Source organism: Equus przewalskii, chromosome 27 (assembly GCF_037783145.1).
Source record: "Equus przewalskii isolate Varuska chromosome 27, EquPr2, whole genome shotgun sequence".
Taxonomy (NCBI): domain Eukaryota; kingdom Metazoa; phylum Chordata; class Mammalia; order Perissodactyla; family Equidae; genus Equus; species Equus przewalskii.
In genome coordinates, this window is record NC_091857.1 from 11,655,143 (window position 1) to 11,679,224 (window position 24,082).

General features: G+C 35.3%; 1 protein-coding gene across 36 annotated transcripts in view; it reads right to left on the reverse strand.

Annotated features, from left to right (window-relative positions):
* Window positions 1–801: 801 nt before the first annotated feature.
* The window catches only part of ROBO2 (roundabout guidance receptor 2), a 1,565,981-nt gene continuing 1,542,700 nt past the window's right edge, over window positions 802–24,082 (reverse strand). For 8 of the 36 annotated variants that reach the window (XM_070597586.1, XM_070597580.1, XM_070597585.1 and 5 more), the window contains 3 exons: window positions 13,653–13,826; window positions 5,316–5,516; window positions 802–3,453 (listed from right to left, as the gene is read on the reverse strand). In XM_070597586.1, the coding sequence (XP_070453687.1) occupies window positions 3,452–3,453; window positions 5,316–5,516; window positions 13,653–13,826 (377 nt within the window). In that variant the 3' untranslated portion in view covers window positions 802–3,451. Of the gene's footprint in view, window positions 3,454–5,315; window positions 5,517–7,212; window positions 7,486–13,652; window positions 13,827–16,038; window positions 16,222–24,082 lie in introns of all 36 variants that reach the window. The other 28 variants (XM_070597556.1, XM_070597555.1, XM_070597558.1 and 25 more) reach the window with 7 other exon arrangements.

Below are 24,082 nucleotides of genomic sequence, written 5' to 3' on the forward strand. Positions count from 1 at the left end.
GAAGCAGATGGAGGAATCAGTGAATGTCATGGTTCTGCATATCTTTAATACTGACACACAATCACTTTCCAGAGGAGAAGAAAAACCACAGTTTAGGGCTCATTGGTATTGTGATAATTATATTATCAGTGGACAATTACATAAATTTGTTGAATAGAAATTTGGAGGTGTTCTAGCAAAGCTCATACAAATTTTCAACTCAAATTCTACTGAAGATATATTTAAATACCCAGAGCATTAAATTATGACATCACAGAACACCATTAATCTGTTTTGTTACCTGGAGCAAGTAAACTCGCAATGTTTTTGCGTACCTTAAACGTTACTCTTGATGTTTCTATATTCTCCTTTGAACTGGATTCAAATCCTGTGAAGGAATCAATTATTTTTAGGCCCCTGTACTATCTCACCTTACTTTCAATATGGCATGGAAAAGATTTGGAGAAGGGCTAGAGTGACTCTGACTGTCTACACTGAGGCATACCTAAGTTGGGGTGCTGATCTGGCTCTTTCCCCCACAGAGACTTTGCATGTTAAGAGTGGAGCTGTGGTCTGTGAGGCACGGCTGCACAGCAGGGTTGCCTGCGAGTTTAAGATAAGACTGCGGTCTCTCCCACCCAGATTTCCTTCTGTCAGCTTAGGCAGGCCTCTGTTTAGACCCGCGGAGAGAGCTCAGTGAATTTCTAATCTCATTCATTTCATTCGCTACAAAATGAAAAAGTCGTGGTGACTCTCATATTTGTTTGTATTCTTCTAATGACTCTGACTTACACTGATTAGAAGCTTTCTACATATAGCAAGTTGACAAAGGCTTTTGATTTTTCGATAGTGTTCCTGAATTCATTTGCTTAGCCACAGCATTTTATCTAGCTCTACTTCTATGTGAGGATGATATTTTGGGTACAAGATTTGACCGACCAATTTATTTAAAACTAGGTTGAAAGAGGAATGTGGACTATTCTGAAAGAACATTCCAAAGCAACCGTAAGGTCTGTACTGACATAATCAAACCAAAACTGTTCATTTTTATGCACTGAAGACAATCAGGAAGGTATGATGCCATGCCCTGCATTATTCCAGAAGTCACCTGCATACACAGGCTTTAATTTTGAAGTCTTGGGTTGTAAGTCACATACATCTGCCAGTTGCCAGGGGTCAAAGGCTATGTGTAATATGTGTCATGAATTAAAGTTTTAGACTACATTGTGTTATAGAGGAGCATAAAGAGGGGACACAAATGTAGAAAACTTTGTTTGTTTTTAAATAGAAAGAGGTGAAGAAGGGAACTGCATAAATAAAAATTTAAATTCCTCGCATCCTACAGTTGTGAATAAGTATGTATTCATTCTTCACAGAAACTTCTCCTCTTCCCCAGTATCTTTGTCGCAGAGAAATCAAACTGCATTGAAATTCAGGCACTGATGATAGAAAGCTGATAAAGGGTTTAATAAGTGAGTCTCAAAATGCTTTTTCTCTTCAGTGAAGAAATGAACTACATGGCACCAAGATGTTGGGGCCCATAAAGAGCATTATGTTCCTCTATACTTGCCTGTGTTGATGCAGTCTCAGGGAATAAAAAAAGATGGAAACATTGGATTATGTCATCCCCTTGCTATAACAATACGACATCCAATTGGTGACTGAGCCAATAATGCACGGAGTATGAATTGTCATTCAAAGGGGTCCCATATTTTAGAATTGATCCTAATAATTACATTGAATATTTTTCAAAGTACCAACTACTGAATGCATCATAGGAAAACATGAGAAAGTATAACTAGAAATAGAATTTACAACTGTGTGGGCAGCACATGGAAAAATGTTGTAAGTGGGAATTTCAGGAAAGCTCTCGTCTACTTGACTGATTGACATGTACAGTAGCGAGCATATATTTCAAAGTCATATTCATTTTGACCACACATGACTGATGTTCAGGAACTTCTTGTTCTCAAAGTCGTGAAAATAAATGAGGCAGGACACTGTTATTAATGTCCACTTACGAGTTTTGGTTTTATTTAAAAAGTGTATAAACATGCATTTTTCTCCTTTAAAATTTTTCTTTTCAATTTACTCATTCAAAATGGGTCAAACATACTTTAGCTGGTAGCCAATTTCTGAAATGTCCCATCAAATACGTATTCCAATAAATCTACTGACTGTGAACTGAACATACTCTGAGCACTGCTTTTTAAGCACTTACAATTTGGCTATACGTTTGGTGGCATAAACTTCGTCTTAATCAAATAAACAAAAAATTGTATATAGACTGCATTAATCTTAAAAAGCCATGAATTTAAGTGATGCAGCTCTATCCTCTAGTGTGTATTGTACACGTATTAGAAAGTTGAAACAACATATTGCAATAGAGTTTTTGTATGTGGAAGCAGCCCGAGTATGTCCTAATAATAAATTGCTTCTTTCACTGTTTGCTAGATATTCTAGAGTTCATTTTGCTTGTTTCCTTGGGGAACTTCATATCATATTCTGACTTAATGAGTTGGAGAGATTAATTATGGTAATTCAGAAAAGCATTTTTAAAAAACTGTACTATAAATACAGCTCTTGCGAAACACCTTAATTTCTTCTTGCTTGTTGTAATTCTCAGAGGGGTCAATTACAATGACAGGTAAAGCTGACTCTAAATATAACTTTAATTTCCTTTTTTTTAATTTTAGAAAGTTTAGTACATCTTGGCTACCTGTATATTTTAATGCTTATTCAGTCTTAACTCTTAAACTTCCTTCTTTTGACCCCTGCTTTTGTCAATACTAAAAGCCACCTTTCTGCTTTTTTTATTGACTCAGTCCCTGATGTTCAAGGAAGACTTTGCCAACACCATTGTTCCTTTGCACCTTCCTATTTCAACACCCCAACTGAAAACCATCGGACAGGATCGTTTACGACCAGCACTATCCAACCTAGTTTACAGTAAAGAAACTCCCTTCACATTCAGTCCTTTTCTTCATGTCACGAGGAGTAGAGATTTGTGCTTATCACCAAAGAAAATTGCAGTGCAAAATTTAAACATAAAAGTTACACAATTAAAAGTTAATATATGGCACCACAGCCTATTAATTCACATATAGTACAACAGACCAATGAGAACAGACAATAATATGAACAGAGCTAAAAAGAGTGAGCTTGCATAGCAATGCACAAAAGAAATTATATACAGAGGAAAATCCTTTTCTTCCTGGAGGGCGAGTTTTGTTTTCTTTCTTTTTTATATACTCCTGACAAGAAAGAGTTAAGGTGGGTGGTGTACTTAAGAGAAGAACACAAGTAAAATATCTGTGGGATATGTGTGGCTGTGTGTCTTTACATTGCATTTACAGTTCTTTTAATAGTACATAAATAAAGAAATTGTTCATTGCACTGTTTAGTGTCATCACTTCCATGAGTTCAGACCTGATGGTCCTTCAGAGCAGCTTTGCATGTCTCCTCTCAGTTACTCTATAAAGAGAGAAAAAAAAATGAGAAATAAGTTTGCATTTAAATTAAGTATTCTTTTATCCTGACCAACATAATAAAGAGCACGGCAAAGAGATAATAAATGAAGATAACGTCATCAAATAGGTTTTGTGAGTTTGTGAATTTAAGAAATTTTACTTACGGGAAGGGAAAGAAAAAGAAACATTGCAGAATTTGAAGACTTAAAGTCCAAGTAGAAGTATTTTTGCACTGCTTATGGAATCTATAATTCTATAATTTCTCCAAAATAAAAGTTAAAGAAAACTTCAAGTAGTCATGAATCAAATTAAAAATTAGAAACATATCTTAATAATAATCAGATTAGGAAGAGACAATAACTCCCATCAATAAACAACTTGACAGTTTCAAAAGTACTCTTACTTTTCATTATTTCATAGCATCCCCCAGTCTGTGATGTGAGCATGATAGCAATGTGATGTTTTAGATGATGAAATAGATGAGGAAGGTAGTTTACTTTCTCTCCTCACATCCCCAGTAAGTGGTTGAGAAGACAGGAACCGAGGGCTGTTCCTTCAGCAGTGTTTTTAAACTGAATTCAACGAAGCAGTTAAAAATATTCAGCGAGTATAATTTCGAGACTGGATAGTGAAATTGGCAACTTTCACAACGAAATTAACAAAGAGTTCAGTGCTTTTTACTGTGACATACTGTGACATCCTATCTTTCTCTACTACCTAGCATTTTGTATTTAGAAAATAGATGTTGTACTAACTACTAGTGACAGCTCTTTATTCAAAAAGAGAAACTTATTTATAAGATATATTATTATAATCAAAGTATTACAAATTAACTAAAATCAAAGATGAACTTTTCAAGGTAGGCTCTCTAAATTTAAAACAATAAATAAATGAAAAGCAAGTGGAAAGTGAGGAATTTCTAAGCAGATTCTTTAAAAGTGCCAAAGGGCTAGTATGTTTCTCTTTCTTTATTGTGCTCAGTTAAAAAGGCAAAGTAAACTGCAAAGTGAACCATATTTAATTATCTTGTAAGTATTAAGATAAGTTGCCTAAATTAATTGCCTCAATTTATACACTTTTGTATAGTATAAATCAGACTTGAAATAGAAGATATGTTTATTCAATTGACTGCTGTAAATAGCAATGGTCTAAGTTATGACCAAACCTGCTCAAAATCACAACTGATTTTTTTTTTTCACAGTAAAGCAAGTTTTCTATGATTCTGAAATTTGTTTATTGTAGCAATGAGATTCATGAGGTTCAGAATTTGCTACCCCAAAATACGGCTGCTTGGCATACTAACTATCTTAAGCTGAAGGAGTTTGAGAAAACAGTAGAAGCAGGAAGTCACTCTGACATCCGTATCTTTGACCTTCTTCCCCAAAACAGGTCATAGAACTCCCATGTGAAAGGTCCCCTCCCTGCACCAGGAGGCAGGACGACATTCTTATCACCAGAGACAAGGAGTTTGGGGCTGAGCAATAAATCTGTACAAACAAACTTGGTTAAACTAACCCTTATCTTGCTAGTTACTTCTTCACCATTTACTACCCTTAGCCCAAACCCCTCTGTCTTGCCAATTCTTCACAAATTTATTGTTTCTTTGTCTAAAAGGTAGAAAAGCTTCCTGCACTGGTCACCTTTTTTGGGTCTTTGTCTTCTCTTGTGAAAGCTCCCATGTACATATAAAAATTCAATAAAATACGAATACTCTTTTCCTGTTAAACTGTCTTTAAAAGTCAGTTTAATTTTCAAACCCAGCCAGGGACCCTAGAAGGGTCGAAGGAAACTTTTTTCTCCCCTACATTGTTAACTCAATATTCTTTCTGAATCACCATTGCCTTTTCAATGTCCTAAAGCACTTACATAATTCACCTGTAAACTGTCCTTGACTATTTGAGCCCATATATCCTATGTCAAGAAGGTCGCTGGCATTGCGCTGGTGGCTTCCCCTCAACGCCTCTGCTTTCCTAGGTCCAGTGGATCCTTTAGAAGAAGCTGTTCCTGATGAGCTGTGACCACCTGGAGACGGGAAACTGGGCTTGCTGTAGGGCACCAAGGTCTCCTCTGAAAAAAGAAACACAAAGGGCTAAGTTGAACAGCAACATGCAGGCAAAACAGACAACGTTAAATATTAAGCTCAAGATGGCCTATTTTCCCATTCCAATCTTTAGTAAAATTAAAAATAAGAGATTCAATAAGACCCAGATATTAAAGGAATTTCCATGTGCAAGCAACATTTCCTACAACAGGAACTGAAGCAGGACCAAATGAAAAGAGATCTTGGGATAAATATACAATGTCATATATCCTTTGCAAAATTTAAATTCATTATAAAAGAGAGCTTCATACAATGAACCACATTGTTTAACAAAAGCATTTCTGAGAATACCTTCAGAGTTCAATGAGGCTCCATTTTAATTTTTCCATTAGGATAGAAGGAATATGGTTTTTGTTATGGTAACATTTTCTCAATGGATTTAGATAAAGAGCTAATGTATATTAGTTAATAAAATAAGCTTAAATTCTTGGGATAGAAACACACTGTGTATTTCTTTAAAAGAAAAAGAGAAACTCACACATTTCCATAAATAATGTCAATTTTTTTTATGTACCATCTCTCTACAAATAACTCACGATGTGTATTACTAAATACTTAATACTTTGAAATAATTTTTTTTCTTTCTTTCCTCCTCTCTCTCCCTTTCTATTTATTCTCTTTGTTTTTTCTTTTTTTCTATGTAGAGCTATATTATTACTGTGATTAGATAACTATTTCTCTCAGATAGTTTATGAAATTACAAGGATCACATGATTTTTCTCTCACAGACTGAATGGCGTAATCTTCCTAAATGTTTCACTAAATCTAGATATTAAAATTGTCATATTTGGCCCTTGCATAAATCATATTTTCCAAAACCTTGAGCACCAAGTTGTGACATCATATAATTATTGAAAATTCATGGGTAGAGGACATATCTAGAAAAGACTGAGTCCAAATTAATAAATGAATACGTAAGGAAACTCTTTTAAATATTGTTGTGTGTGTGTGTTTTAATACTCAGCGAATCCTTCCATGAGAAGAAATCTTCCAGAAAATGCTTTTCTATAACAGGCTCAGCAATCTCCCCTCCTAATCTCCCCCAAAAAATCCAAACACAAACCATGAAATTTATTTTGTGACACTTCCAGGAATCTTGATTTATAAACAAGAACATTTCCCACTGAAGTATTAACAATCAACTAGATTTAATCAGTTGGAGAAAGTGCAGGCCCAGTTTAACTTTTTCTGAGGATTCTGTGATCTGGCATTTATTCGCAATTTTATTTGGTATTTCAATGAACTCAACTGTTTGACTGAAGTGGTTTCTCCTCTCAAAATGACTAGTTACTTCAGTCAAAATGAACAAACTAGTCGAAGGCAGAAATTAAACTGACACTACGGATGAAATTTAGTGGTCTTGAAAATACTCAATAGAAACATTTAAAGGGAAAGAATCAAGTTGTTTCCTGAGCACTGCAGGTGAAGCTGGGAGGTCTCTTGGCCTCAAAGACCCCATGCACAGGTTAACCTGAGGAACGATCCCCCCTGGAATCAGCCTTAAGACTGGTGCTGGTGAGCTCTGCCGAAGAATTTCAACTTCAACTAGTGAGTCAAGGCAATGCCTTTCAGATGCCCTTAACCAATTGCTATTTCTAAAACACCTGGTAGAAAAAAAAATTGGTAAAAGTCCACACTTTCTTGGAACTGTGTAGAACACACCTGGTCCGACACCTTGTTTGTGTAGGGCTTTCCGTATATCTTCTTGGCGTTCTGTGGAGTTTATCCATTCCTGGGTTTGTCGCTGCCACTCTAAGGACGTTCTAGCTGGACAATCCAATGAGCTCTTTGTGTCTTCTAAGTTGGATGCTTGTTGCCTCTCCAGAGAGCTTCCTTTTCTCTCTGTTGAGTTTTCCACGTTACCAGCATGCTGGCTCGGGCCTATTTGTTGCCTTAAACCCTGACCTGGAGGGGGGTCTGGTGGTGGTGGAAGATCTAAAAATTTTGAATAATGTTTAGAATGGACTAAAATTTAATGAAAAATACAGGTTTTAATTCAAGATGAAGAAAAAAAAAACCCTTGCCCTCCTAAAGATATCACCCATGCAAAAGAAATTTCCGAGGAAAAAGGTTATTTATATCCAGAAATGAATATTATTGATCTCTTTTCTATCTTTTGATCACAGTATCTGAAATAAAATCGACTGGTTTTATCCAACTATTATACGTGGAAAGTGTTTTCAATTGCACATTGAGGCTAATGTTCACGATGTAAAGGGCAGTTTACAGTTTCTCCACATTTAATCCATTGTCCACCCCCACCTCACCAAAGTAGAAATACTATGACACAAAATGACTAGAAATTCTAGCAGCTGTGTTAATAAAAGACCCTGGGAAGAATAAAAGTTGTCCTGCTAATCTCCGTAGGAAATGTTGCCCTCGGGAAATTAAAAGCTATATGCCATATCATATGCAACATATGATTGCTTTTATCCATGGATGTGGCACATTCAGCAATAGTCAAGGGGTTAAGCTAACATTTATTAAATGCAATTAACATTCTGCCTGACAACCAATTCTGGCTGTTCGTTTCATGAGTTAACTAATGAGTTACAACTAATATATTATAATCTTCCCATGTATTAATTTTAATAAGTAATAACCAATGTTCAGAATGTAGATAGAATATGCTTCATGGTGCAAGAGTAGACAACGCATCATGAAGATGTGAGATGCAGAGGAAGAGAGAATTTTTCAAAAAAGATCTTTAAATTAAATATCAGATATGAAAAAATTAAAAGTTCAAATACTCAGCTAAATTTTCATTTTTTATTAGCTCCTCAGATCATGAAACCTTTATATTTTGAATGTCTTCAATTGTGAAATCATAGTCCCTTCTTTCAGATTTCCTTAAGTATTATACTAGCTCTATTAGATGATTTATACTATTATACTAGTTCTAAAATTACTTTGTTGAAGATTTTGAAATCTTCTAAACATTCTAAACATTCTTCTGGATTATTTTCTTACAATTTTTCCAGCATACTATTGCAAACTTCTTAGTTCATCCTTAGGGTATCAGTAATTATATTATTTGTTCATAAAGACCAAATATCATATATAACACACATATTTATATCATTAATAGAAGATATTGTATATAACATAAGTAATTATTTCCCAAGTCATTTTTGTAATTGTGCTCTTGTTTCTAAAAATATTGTTTGCGAACTTTCAAAGGGAAAAGTATAAATTTCTTGCATATAAAAGATAGCTTCCATAAGGAAGCCTAAGTTGCTCCTTTTAAAGATTTTCTAAGAAGACTTCTACCGTCCTTTAATGAGCAAAATGCTACTGTCCTCCACTGAACTGACAGTGATAATCTCCTCAGCATCTGCTCTGGGAGTTCCCGTTTTGGAGCAGCATTCCCAGTTCCTATGTATGTCCTCTTGTTAGATCATGAATTACCAATTATTGAAGGGAACAGGGTTTCTATCTGGGAGAATAGAGTTGCATTTGGAACATTCCTTCCAAAATGAAGAGCTAATCCAATATTGAGATATCTGTTTGTTGAATAATCCACCAGTGATTTTGGTGTTTCCTTTATATTCAATACTGACTTCCTTCAGTGTGTATTATTATAAATGCAAATTAATTATTTCATTTCAGTTATTGGACTTAAGACTGCCAATAGGAAGGAAATTATTGCATTTGCTTCCAAAATAACATATCTTGTCATTGATTTTTATTCCCCATCAGAGCAGCTTAATTTTTTAAATGGCCAAAATGGCATCTGCTTATGCTAGCTAAAATTCTGATTACTATTTAATTTAACTTGAAATTATATGACTAGATAATTAAGCAATATCTTTGAAGTTTGTATATTCTAAGAAGAAGGAACATTGCATACACATTGAAATAAACAAATTGGAAAAAATAGTATTAAGAATGGCTGTAGAAAAAATAAATGTAATAAAATATGTTTACTTAAATTAAATTTATTATTCATCTCTATGTTGATTTATTTCAACTAAAAATCAATTCACTAAAGGGTCTCTTACTGGCCTACTGAAGACTTGCTATTTTCAGGCACACAAGAGTCCAATAATATATGTGCCATTATTAACTTCATTTTTTAGGTAAGAAAAAGGAAGCGCAAAGAAATTATATATCTCCAGCTTGGATCTCTCCTTCCAAGAACTCCAGACTCACATAACTAAACCCACACTGGAGAGATCAACATAGATTATTAGAGAGCATCTCAAATTTCACATATCAAAACTGAGCTCTAGACTTTTCGTCTACAAAATATGTTTCCTCTGTAGTGTTCCTCATCTCAATTAGTAGCAATTCCATTCTATAAGTTGGCCCAAACTCTTAACAGCCTACATAATTTCATTAACCAGTCCTGTGGGCTCTACCTCCAAGCTATACCCAGAATTCTACCTTTCTCATTCCTTCCACTGATTCTACCTTGGTATGAACCTCTAGCATCTATTCCCTGTGTTACTTATACAACCTCTTATGTGGTTTCTGTGCTTCCACATAGAAGCACGTTCAGTCTATCTTGACATAACAGCAAGAGTGACTCTTTTTTTAACAAAACCACAAGTAAGACCATGTCACTCTTCTGCCTTAAATGCACACACACGTGCACACACACACACACACTTTCAGTGGTTTCCCATTCAAAGTAAGAGCCAATGTCCTTATAGAAGCTTAAAGGTCCTTCACGCACTGGCCCTCACTTGTCTGACTTCATGTTGTATTTAGTTGCTCTCTCTGCTTCAGTCACACCATTCCTCTTGCTTTTCATCAAGTAAATTCAGGCTTCCATTTGCAGTTCTCACTTCCTGGAATGACTTTTCCTCAGATATCACAATTTCTCTTTCCCTTATAATCTTCCAGGCTTTTCTCAAATTGTCATCTTCTTAGTAAGGCCTTACCTGAGCACTCTACTTAAAAAATATCCCCCCACGTCCTTATATTTCTTAACTTGCTTCTGATGTTTTTTCCTCCATGACACTTACCACCATCTTATATTCTTTTTATTTTCACTTATGTATTTATGTTAACCTTTATCTATCTTCCCACACTAGAATACAAGCCCCAAGAAGGCAGGGAATTTTGTCTGTTTGGTTCCCATTGCCTACCATTTACTATGTGGTTAATAAAAATTTGAATGAGTAGATAAATGAATAGAGAAATTTGCTCGAAGATCAAAGCTAGTCTGTGGCAGAGCTGGGAAGCAGCCCCTTCTCTGAATGGGATATTAGGACTAAGGGGAGGATAGGCTGGAAGGGCATGGCCTAGGGAAAACAGGTTGATGGATAGAGACCTACATGCTCTGCCTTCTTTGTTCAGCATTGGTCAATGCACTGCTTTTAAAGGGTATTCTTTGGCTTGTGCAAATGAAATAGAAGATTTAGATTGAACAATGAAAGAATTTATCCAAGGAAGAACACTCCTTAACATGTGGGAGGGTTTTTGCATAGCCTTTGGGACAGAGACTGATGTTTCCCACCATTCCCGACTCTTCTTATTGGACATAAGGAAAGATTGCTTTCCTACTCCAGTAGTTAGTTTGATGCCATGTGACAGAGTTCTTGCCAAGGGAATAAGAGGAGTCATATTTGGCACTTGGAGGCCTGGCCACAGACTGCACCAAGTGATCACCCAGGTTCTGTCTTCCCCTCACTCGGAAACCCTAATGGTCTCATCTTGAAAATAATGGTATCCCAATACTGAAGAAGCACACATCCTTACATCACTACTTAGAGGAGAGCCACTTGACTTTTATAAATCATTGAGTCCATGAAAAACAAACTCTTACTGTGCTAAGCCACTGAGAGAGAGAGAGAGAGAGAGAAATTTTGGGGTATAGCAGCTAGTAATATTTACCCTGACTAATATACTCATAAAACACCATTGTAAAATCTATAATGCAAAAGTTTTAGTGTAAATGTCTATACCCTAGGTGCTGCTAAACAGCAAACTTCCCAAAAAGAACATTTTGATTTTACATACAAATATTCTAAAATTATTACTGATGCATGGATTCATAGCATATAAATGCTATAATATATACACTAGCTGTAAAGTAACAGTTTCCTTAAGGATAATCTGCAGAGTGCCATCCAAAATAAATGTCCTTCTATCATAACTAAAATGTCTTTGGATCAAACAGTTGGAAGACATGTGAGCCAAAATTTCCTTTGAAATATCACTACTTCCAAAAAGTATCTACTAATAACATAATCCATAACCCCTTTGGGGAATGCTTGAAAATTTGAAAAGTTAGGAACCTATTTGTTTTTCAGAAAGATAAGCAATATATTGATCATGCTTTAACCAGACATTCTGAAAAAATTTGCAAAAACAAAGTGTTTTAGGAAGAAAGAAGAGAGCTTTCTATTTTGTTGATTTATATTTTATATCTTCCACATATTCTGGATATGATCTTCAAACATTTCAGAAAAGCCACAGAAAACATATACCAGGGTTTGCTTTTTTTTCTCTTTCCGTGACATTCACAGCTGGAAAATTTCATAAAATTATTAAATCTGAGATTTAGAACTAGCACATCAGTGAGAGTAGTCCTTGTTACTTAGGGAATAAGATCAGCACTTGGACCGCTTGAAGTGCTTAGCTAATCTTCAGAGCATCTGAGGCAGAAAGGCCGTGTGAGATTTCTGCGCACCACAGGGTATCCATTTATAGAGAATCAAAATCTCGATTGTACTCTCACCCTCATATTCCATAGACACACTCCCAATGAAAACAAAGTAAGAGGGAAAGATAAGTTAACCTAAAAGCTTTTAGAATACATTCTGTTTAGCTTTTAAAGTCTTCTTAGTGTTATAAAATGACAAAAGAAAGCAGAAATATGGCTATCAGATACAGATACCCTCAAAAAAAAAAAAACCCAATAAATAGTTTTCCAACTAAGCCTCATTCTGTCCTATGGTGATAAGTCTAAGAGACTGAGATGAGTGCTAAGGACTCGGTCTCAGCAACTCAAAGTTGAGTACACATTAGATTGAGCTTTAAAAATACGCACAAACCAGCTTTCACCCCAAAACAATTAAATCAGAATCTCTGGAGTATATTTTAACAGCTCCCTGGGTGGTTCTAATGCACAGCTTGGCTACGTTTATTGTTTTGGTGTTTAGTAAAACTATGCCAGGATAAAGTTTGTGTGCTTGTAGGGGACAGTGCTCAGAAAGGGGAAGAAATTTTTTGGATCTGACATTATACTAGGCACTTTAAATATATTATCTTACATATTTCTTAGAATAAAACTTCAGGATAAATATTTTTATTCCTATTTTTAAATATAGGAGAATTAAGTTGAATATATGGGAAATAGATCCTTCAAGGACATCTTCCAATAATATCATGTTTCCTGAAACTAGTAGTGTTTAAGCAAACACTCAAAGACTGGATGCTACACATACATAAAAGGATTGAAATAGATCTGCAAGCTATGGTCCATGGGCCAAATTCAGCTGCTGTCTGTTTTGCCAATAAGGTTTTATTGGAGATCCCATCATGCCCATTCATTTACTTTTTTCCACAGCTGCACTGGCGCTACAATGGCAGTGTTGAGTAGTTGTGACAGAGACTACATGGCTGGCTAAAGCCAAAATTATTTATCTGGACTTTTCCAGAAAAAGTTTGTTGACCTATTACCTAGATGATCTGTAGCATGCTTTTAGCCCTGAAGTTCACAAAACTAAAGAATTACTAAATTACAATTCACTTTCTGGTGTTTTTCAAAAGTGAAATATCATCTAAGATATTAATTTAATATCAGAAATGTTCTGACAACATGGCAAGTACACATGCTACTTACATTTTCTTTCCTAGTCTTAAAGGAGAATGTTCACCAAAAAGCACTCGTGGAAAATGCCAGAATGACAGAAAAGTCATCACTGAAAAGCAGTAAGGCATATATTTCTTGGGGCTTGATGATACAGAAATAATTCCAGATTGTTAAAAAAAGAGGGTGTTTCATTTAAACAAGACCATATTGTCAGGTTTTCTGAATTGTTGCATAATGAGGCAATGCCCAGTCTATCACAGCTACTTTGATCTAAATAAATGCTTGCACAGAGCACATGTCTTCCGTGAGGAGACAAGAAAAGAGGAAACAAACCTACCATCTGTCATTCCTTCCCTTCGATGAGGCAATGCTGGTTGTTGGTCCATTCGTCTTCCATTTTGTTTTTTAGTGGGCCGAGGCCTCTGACTTTGACTCAGCGCTGCACTGGTGTTACTGTCAGTAGAAAATGGGCTGGTTGGTCGAGGTCTTTGAGAGGAGGTAAAGGCTTTGCCTAAAAAGAAAGGAAAGGGAATGGTATAGAGAATGTTATTATAATACACTGATTCTCTCTGTCTGGTATTTCTGCTCTTACTAAGACTAACCTGTAAACCTACCTAGAGAGGCCACTTGAAGATATCAAATAGTGGTGCATCTCAACAGCAAAAGTATGCCCTGCTGCATTTATTTTGTTCAATTTTTAATAACCAACACAATACCCACTGAAAAAATTCAAACAAATGCATGAAAACAAATCTAACAACCAAAACTTCCATATTATTTGATTATATTTTTATGTAACCTTGACAATCTTAGTGATGTTTTCATAGATATATGCAGATTTATGCAGCTTTTACTTCTTAAAATTAAAGAAGCTATTTCTGAAATGAATCATGTACTGTCTTATTTGTTTAATCAAATTCCACCCTTGGAATCTTACAGACTCTCTTTGGGCACAGAAAAATGTCCTATAGTAATTACATTTGAAATTTTACATGAAAGGTCTGCTCAGACACATATATTAAATTGACCTTACCACCCATACACATAACCGATGAATTCTACCTCTTTTAGCAGAAACTCAATAACATTAGTGTATAGTATAGGATAGATACCAGGTTAAAATCACCTTGTCTATCCAAAGTGCAATAGGTGTTTTCTGACGAATACTACCGTATTTGAGCAGACTCCAAATTCTCATTGAGAAATGAAATGTGCTATGTCCTTTCCTTGTGGTTTAGCGTAGATATGTGGGGAAATTTCTTCTGGGAAAAAGTTAACTAATAAATTTTCAACATCTTACGATTTTAATATCACGTTTATTACGGTAAGAGAGGACTGGCTTATGTGCATGTATTTATTCCTTTGTGCATGTTTTCATTTCAGACAAAATTATTGTATGTAGTTATATTTTCTTCAGTCAATGTGATATGATATTGCTTAATGCTTTATTAGCTATTAGCATACATGTGAGAAATGTTCTTATGCCTTCTAATTTATTAGTTTCCTTGCACTTTCTCACTGCTCTGCTCATAGCTATGCCACAAAAAGCACTCAGGCAACATAAAGTTTCAAACTTATGCCGTATAAAGCAAGAAAATTCAAATAACCATTATATTATGACATATTTTAGTTTGGATGCTAAATGAAAAATAAACCTCTGCAATGCTTGGAAAATCTTTTTGATTTCATTTGAAGACACCTAATGCATACTCAAAAGAAATACTGATGGTATAATTCAAAGAAAATTTCCAAGACTCATTTTTATAACGTGAGAGTTTAGTGAAGGGTCAAAATTGTTTTTCTTTATTTTACTATTTGAATGCTATTACATTTCAAAAATGTACTTAGAGTTTCATTAGTTTGTTTTGTAAGGTAGCTCGGTTTAATTCATATATTATAACCTTCTTATATGTGCATTTAAGAAGTACACACAGTCATAAGTTACTTTGTTTCAGTAAAACAAATGATAAATTATTGATCTATTATTAGAGTGAATTGCATTTTGGGGAAGATGATCAGATACATGAAAAATTACATAACAAGTCTTTTATATTATTACTTGTTACTCTCAGAAACCAAAATTAGATTACTCTCAGGAGCAGTACACATATAGCCATTATTTTATTCAACTTGCGCATGCAGTGGGTGTATCTTTAATTAGCATCCTTTAAAACAAAAAATATATTATTGGATTAAAATCTTAATAGCCAAACAATTAATAAGACCATCAGCCATTTGAACTGTTAGACTGACAGCCTTAGATCCATTCACCCCATGCTGAGAAAGCCTTCCCAGAAAATGCATTTGCAGAAAGAAATGGGGCAAAGGAAAGTAATGGAGATAAAAGCTGAATAATTTTAATCACTGGGTACATTATTGATTGTGTGAGAATTTTGCAAAGCGTGAGTTATTGAAAATTTAATGGCAATCTTAGTTACTGCCTTGCTGCAATATAAAAAGGAAGTATATTCCAATTAATCAGCAGAGCCGTGAAGAGAAAGGGAAATAAAGGATAGAAGGTGGTGAGTAGGAGCCTATTCTTGGCTCTGCAAAACCAGCATCAGAAGAGAGTTCTGGTAATTGAGCATCTAAACTGAGTTCATGCATATTAAAGAAAGCCCAGCATTCGGACTCACTGAGGAGAAAGAACAAGAGAGAAATAGCTCAGTGTCCAAAGGACAAGATTTTCTCATGCAAACAGTGTTGACTCAGGGTCTACCAACCTGTTCTTGTAAGGCTGGTTCCATCCAGCCTAAAACCAGCTTTATCTGCTGCTGCCACCAGTGCTTGTGCAAAACTGCCGCTGGCAAAAATGGAGCCATCTGAGGAGCTACCTACACTAGATCTATGACTAGAAAAGTTACGATCCTCATCAGATGCAGAGCCCCATCCATTTACCATTGAACCTAAAAACAAATGTAGTTGTCTAGTGAGTTGCAGATATTGTTAGCTCATCTGCTTGTACACACTCTACTAATGAACAAGTAGGCTGTCTCAACTCATTCTTGCTTGAGGTAAATCTGGTTCCATCATTACTTCTTTAGCCATATGCAAGCATCATCCATGTTTTACACATTCTTAGTGCAGAAGAATGAAGCTCATTTAAAACCTGTATCTGTTTTCAGCATATGAAGCAAACATGTTCCATGTGGTTCCATTCTTACATTGTTTAAGTTATTACATGATAATTTTCCAAAAGAGAATTGCTAGGTGTATTTTAAGTCCTACAATTAGCAGAAGTGCACTTTTACTGAAATAAATTATAGTGTATTTAAAGTAAACGTTATCAAAGACTCAGTTGAAGAAATAGTGTGAACATATTTTGAATTTAATGCAGATTCCAATGACAATTTCATGAAATCTATACTTGTATACTGTAGAAGGGCTAGAATTATTTCAAGATTTTAAAATAAAAATTTAATTACTCAGAAAATAGCAACAAACACTCATAAATAAAAAAATGTAAACAATATCAAAGCAAATAGACATAACAAAAAACGTACCTTTCAAGTTTTATTAATTTCAAAGCTCAATATGCTTTCTTTGCTTTTTAATTAGTTTAAGAGCTCCTGCTTTCTATTTAACACTAATCTTTATTTTGGAAAATTAACAATTATGAAGAACATCAATGACATTAATATGATGTTTTTGCAAAATGAAACACGGCAATAGATGTAAAGAATTACAGCTTGATGAGTAAAAAACTGAAAATATGAAGATACTGAGAAATAGCTTGCATTCTTAATTTTTCAGCAAATCACTTACAAGTCTATATTTTTGTCTTGGACCAAAGCACAGAGACCTTAACCTATTACTTAATACAATTAACATTACGTTTATTCATACCATTAACTTACAACACAATAAAGTACTAAACAATGCTTATCCTAATTTATTTAAAAAGAGGGGCAAAAAAGTATTTATAAGAAGTTATTTAATATTTCTAAATAAATCAAATACATATTCACATAAAAGAGATTCAAGTGCCATAGATTTTTCCCCCTTTTCTCCAATATTTAAGAAACGACAGTATAGTTAGGAGTGCTGCTATGATGAAGTATTTGTACTTCTAGTCGAGGTGCCAGGATACAATAACACGGGTTCACGCACTTTCAAGACAGAGAAAACAGAAACCGAAGGGGTTGGAAGGATCTGAGAAGTTAAAAGGGTGTTAAGTGTAGCATAGAGAGATAGAGTTTTGATTCTATTTGCCAAAAGCACAGAGATACATTTTTTGCTTTCCAAACAAATTCCCTTGACACAGGCCACTGCAAGGAAGCCAAGATAACACCAGCAACTGAGCCTCCTCTGAGAGAACCATTTCTGAGTTAATAATCACAAGTCAAGGACCAAGAGTCCAAAATGAAAGGAGAAATGATGCAATAGGCTTGGCAATCTAATGCTACAGTAGATAAGAAAAAATCAAAGTGATTCAGTCAGTGATCACAAAAGAATTTGAAACCTTAGAACTGAGGATAGTTTTGAAACATGTGAAAGAGTAGTCCAGTCCCTCCCATGTACTGTTTTCTGTATTTCTAAATAGCTGCTAAACATCTGCAAAAAATCCGTGTCAGCTTGCTGAAAGTTATTCTCCAAGCTAGTATCTCCTTTGTTGCATCTCTAATTTCATTCCTCAGCTCCTCCTGATTTCCTTCTAGTCCTTTCTATCTTCCTCATTGTCATCTGAATTATTTTTCTGAAACATTTTCACAGAATTTTGTTCCTCCATTCAAAGCCTTACCTAGTTTGCCAATGCAACATCCAAATGCTGAATTAGGTGTGTCTATCTAGCCCACCTACCTTTCCAGCCCATTCTGTCTCAGCCTGTGCAGTCCTCTTACCTCGCCTACATAGCATTACCTCTTGTTCCTTTGACATGCCTACGGATTGTTACTAACTCTATTAACTGATGCCAAACTTTAAAGTCCAATTTAGTATCATCTCTTTTATCACCCTGATTCCACCTCACCTTCAACCTTATCTTGGGGAGAATCAAGCTCTCTACCTCCTGTGTTTCTCAAACAGCATACATACAGTAGCATATCAGGTCCCTAGGAACTAGTTTGTCACATATAAATGTTTCCTCTTCTAGACAGCGGAATTCTGGAGATTAGGAACTATCTCTTGTTTATTTTCATGTCTCTTGTAGAGGGGCATTGCACAATAGAAATTCAATAAACATTGGGCATACTGAATTAAAAGTCTTCAATGTTTTCATAATTCACTATAAATTCTATATATGATTCTATTCCATGTGTAATTCCCTAGCAATGACCTTATTTGAGGTACAGAAAGAATGTACTCATAAGAACTCCTTGAAAATTTGTTAAACAAGGAACATAATGTTCTTACTGATTACTTGGACAAAGGGGAATCAGTAATGTAATTATCCAAAAGGAGAAGCTAAAAATTAATTTATATATGCATTTTTATATTAATTTGTATGCTTTGATACATTTTAATATTGAGATTTACCAATATCTTATTCAAATTAAGATAATGATGTTACATTAAGTGGCAACATACTTTTTTCTGACTTCTCCGTCTACATTCACCTATCTTAATGTACTTAGTCCCTTTTTAAAAAATTCTCCTTTCTCCACTATAACCAGCCAAGAAATAGTTGCGTCTGTTTTTTTTGTTGTTGAAGTTGGCTTGTTGTGTGGTTCCAGCCTGAAGATTTATCATTTTGACAAATTTAGTCTCTGAACCTGCAAAATTTAGGAAAAATCGTACAGCACAGCAGTGCCACTAAAAAATGTCATCCTGTAAGATCTCTTAACAGAGACTTAGGTTGACTTTTTCAAAAACATCCTGTTTATCTCCCTATGATAGTCCTTCATATGAGGATTTCCACATACACATTTTCCAATCCTTAAACAAATCAACGACTTTCCTGCCTTTGTGTCTTTGCTCTGACTCTATCTTAGTCCTTAATGCACCTTGCTATGCCCTCATAAATTCCAGTTATTCATGAAGTTTTCCGGGATGCTTTTTTCCCTTCCCTGGGAAGAGAAAGTAGCATGGCTTCAACTGGGTATTGCTTAATATAGAAAGAACACTAGCCACTATGGTAAACAGTATGGAGATTCCTCAAAAAATTAAGAATACAACTACCACATGATCCAGCTATTCCACTGCTGGGTATTTATCCAAAGAACACAAAAACACCAATTCAAAAAGATATATGCACCCCCATGTTCATTACAGTATTATCACAATAGCCAAGACTTAGAAACAACTTAAGTGCCCGTCAATGGATGAATGGATAAAGAAGATATGGTGTATATGTATATACAATAGAATACTACTCAGCCATAAAAAAAGATGAAATCTTGCCATTTGCAATAACATGGATGGACCTTGAGGGCATTATGCTAAGTGAAATAAGTCAGATGGAGAAAGGCGAACACTGTATGATTTCACTCATAAGTGGAAGATAAACAAGGGCAAATACATAGACACAGAAAATAGATTGGTGGTTACCAGAGGGAAAACAGGAAAGGTAAAAGGGCACTTGTGTACAGTGACATATGGTAATTAGACTATAGGTGGCGAACACGATGTGGTCTACACAGGAATAGAAATACAGTGATGTACACCTGAAATTTATATAATGTTATAAACCAGTGTTACCTCAACAAAAATTTTTTTTAAACAATTTAAAAGAAAGAAAAAAAGAAAGAAAGGAACAAACAACACCAGCTATTCATTCTTTACTATTTCCTGTAAGATCAAAGAAACCAGATTGATGGCTTCAGAGTTGAAGAGAAATGTGCCATAGCGATTTGGCCCTAGTGATCAACAGAAAACCTCAGTCCCCAAGGTAAAGAGAGACAAGTGCCGTCAGTTTAGTATAGATGAGTTTGCCTTCAAAACAGAGGGCAAAAGGGAAGCTAACAGAAGGAAATAAATTTTCTTTCCCTCTTTGTCCCTCTGTCTCTATCTTCGACAGCCCCTGCTCTCAATTTGAATATGATATATGGAATGGTTCCATTTGTGGGGAATATTTTTATAAATAATTGGCCAACACTGCATGAATAAAAAAGCATACAACATATATTAAATTTCCTCCCTGTTGTAAAATTGTTAAAATTTATTTAACTATTACTGATTTCACCATCTTCCTCTTTCTTTAGATTTAAGCATCAATAATGATCTGAAGATTTATGTAAACTATAACAAAAAAAAACAAGGTAATGTTTTGAAGAAAAAATCATTGATTCATGAGATAAAAAGTAGATACTTCTTGGGACTGGCCCAGTGGCGCAGCAGTTAAGTTCACATGTTCAGCTTCAGCAGCCCGGGGTTTGCTGGTTCAGATCCTGGGTGAGGACCTATGCAATGCTTGTCAAGCCATGCAGTGGCAAGTATCCCACATATAAAGTAGAGGAAGATGGGCACAGATGTTAGCTCAGGGCCAGTCTTCCTCAGCAACAAAGAGGAGGATTGGCAGTGGACGTTAGCTCAGGGCTAATCTTCCTCAAAAACAAAAAAAAGTAAGCACTTCTTGTAATAATTGATTTCTTTCATAAATGTAAATATAAACATGAAAATTAAGATGAACACTAGGTAAAAACAGTTCAATTAGAGATTTTTTACAAATTACAAGCAATCCATGCCAATTTGACATGTTATAGTCCCAAATATAATCAATACATATTTAAACATTTAATGAAAAATGAATTTATGTCACCTAGCCAAATTTATTTGTGTTGACATTTTCAGTCATTAAAATTTCTCAGGTTTAAAATTGCTGAAAGGCCAAAAATACCCTCAAATTTACTCAAGCTGTTAAAGAAGCACTGCATATGGGACATTAAGTTGTTGCTCACATGTTACTGAGCAGTAAAATATCATGATAAAGTGGCATCTTGCTGTGTCTCTATTACATCTTTGGCACTAAAATTAATTTATGATCAGTCATCAATTCATTTACATGTCGTTTTATGCTAAATCCTTCCTTGCTGATAAATGCTTATCCTTAGATCCATTAAGCTAGAGTAAAGTCTGTGCTTTATAATATGACCCTGCTAATTGTTGCATTACCATTTTTATGAGATACAAAAACTGGCTGTCCCCCATTTTTTCAGCCAATATTTAATCTAGGAACTTTTCCTATTAAGTGCAAAATGTACTATCTGTTAAATAAAATCTTCAGCTATGTGTCTTTGAACAAATCAATCCAAATATTGACCTCTGCCCAGATATAGAAAAACATATCGAATCTTTAGAAGTCATTCTTTGACTCAAACATATTGAATATTCAACAATTCCACTTACATTCCTCACAGAGAAAGGAATGTGTAATATATATGGAAAGCAAAATAAACAATTTTAAAAAATCTCTTCTTTGGGACATACGACACCTGTTATTAACTTGTTCCACTCCTAACAATTAAATATATGATGGGGCTGGCCCAGTGGTGCAGCAGTTACGTTTGAATGCTCTGCTTTGGCAGCCCAGGGTTCTCAGGTTCAGATCCCGGGTGCAGACCTACGCACCGCTTTTCAAGTCATGCCATGGCAGGCATCCCACATATAAAGTAGAGGAAGGTGGGCATGGATGTTAGCTCAGGGCCAATCTTCCTCAACAAAAAATTAAATATATGTTCTTCTTCTTTTATTGGTTAAATTTTGACGTGTATAATTCACTTTTTTTTGAATACGTCAAAGCCGTTGAGGTAGTTTAGGAAAATCATTTGATTATTTTTTGCGTTATCTTTGACATTTCCCTAAGATTAAAATGTTTTCCTTAAGTTTTTGCAACAAAAGCAAGATGTCAGGTCGCACTGTTAAGCGGCCAAATTTCTCAAAGCTATGCCGTCAAGTAAGTTGGTGAGACTGCCAGGTTTTATTGTTTTCAAAATGATCTGGTTTGAGAGTTCCAGGAAAAACCTCCGAAGACATAAAATATAGAAAATATAGAACCACGGTTTCCTTTCAGCCTTGGGATTTATGTGGTTTCCAGCAGATAAGGAAACTTTCATTCATTTATTAACATACTCTCAGCCTTAGTTTTTGTGGCCACTGAGGCGGTTGGACTCTTGGCTCCATGCTCAGGACGTTTTCCCCCTGCCCTCTCTCCTATTGCCTTCTGTTTGCTTTTTCCTATAGTGGAGTCATTAAATTCAGGAAATACTTACCCTCGACTCCCACCATGGAAGTCATAGAAAGAAGTACGGAAGGCTTCTCTCTTCCTTTTATCCAAAAATAATGGATTTGGCATTTAGGAAGAAATACTACAAGCATATTCCTGAAGACTGAAACAATCCTGTATGTTTACTTTCTAGCTCAAAACAGAGTGTGACGTGCTGTAATCAAAACATTTGCGTACTTTATTACAACCAAATAGGCTTAAGTTATCTGTGTAAATCTAAATAAAAATTATAAAAATGAGATTCCCTACAAAAAGTGCTGATGGAGTTGAATTTTGTTAGCATAAATCATTATAGCTGAACATAGAACTAAATAGAAAAATAAATAAAAGTCATGTCTAAAATTTAGTATTTTTGATGTTGACTAAGTGTATAGGGATAAAGATTAATACTTCCAGAGGTAAAGTTATATGTAGTATTTGTATAAATATATATTTGTTCATATGTATATACACAAAGAGAGAGAGAGAGATAAAGAGAGAAGGACTGACTCACATATTAAGTAACAAAGCAGGACACCATTTTCCTCTTAAAAATGCCAAGTCTAGAGATTTTTAAAAAGTTGGTCATTTTCAGAGACGGGATCATGATAATTGATCTTTAGAGTAAGACTGATTAATTTTGATCATTTTTCTGTCACTTATGGGGTGAGTGACCTTGAAAAAGTCTTTAAATCTCTCTATGCCTCAATTTCTTTGCCTATAAAATGAGAATAAAAATAGGGTTGTGACGATGAAATAAATGTTAAAATTTTAGAACAGGGATCCGCAAACATTTTCTAGAAAGTGCCAGATACTATTATGTTAGGCTTTACTGTCTCTGTCATATATTCTTCTTTGTTTTTGTTTGTTTTTATACAACCTTTTGAAAATGTAAAAACTATTCTTAGCTCACCGAGCCACACAAAAAAATAGACCCCCATTTAGAAGACCCCCATTTAGCCTTACACTTACTTAGGGCTGTATATAAGCAGGTTGTTACGATTATTATGGAATCTCAATCTCAAACCAAGTGGTTGGAAGGAATAGGCATTCAATAAACATTTGTCGTGGGAATAAATAAATAATATAACAGCTCTTCAGATACATATTTTCCCTTACTGAGTGTTGTGGACTGAATGTTGGTGTCCCCCTAAAATTCACACATTGAAGCCCTGACCCCCACGTGATGGTATCTGCAGGTGGGGCCTTTGGGAGATAGTTCAGTTTAGATGAGGTCATGAGGATGAGGTCATCATGATGGGATTAGTGCCCTTCTAAGAAGAGAACTGAGGGGGATGGCCAGGTGGTGCAGTGGTTAAGTTTGTGCATTCTGCTTCTGTGGCCCGTGGTTTGCCGGTTCGGATCCCGGGCACAGACCTAAGCACTGCTTATCAAGCCATGCTGCAGCAGGTGTCCCAGATATAAAGTAGAGGGAGGTGGGCACAGATGTAGCTCAGGGCAAATATTCCTCAGCAAAAAGAGGAGGATTTGCAGCAGATGTTAGCTCAGGGCTAATCTTTCTCAGAAAAAAAAGAAGGGAACTGAGAACTCGCTCGCTCTCTCTGCCATGTGAGGACACAGTGAAAGGATGGCTGTCTGCAAGCCAGGAAGAGGCTCTCCCCAGGAAC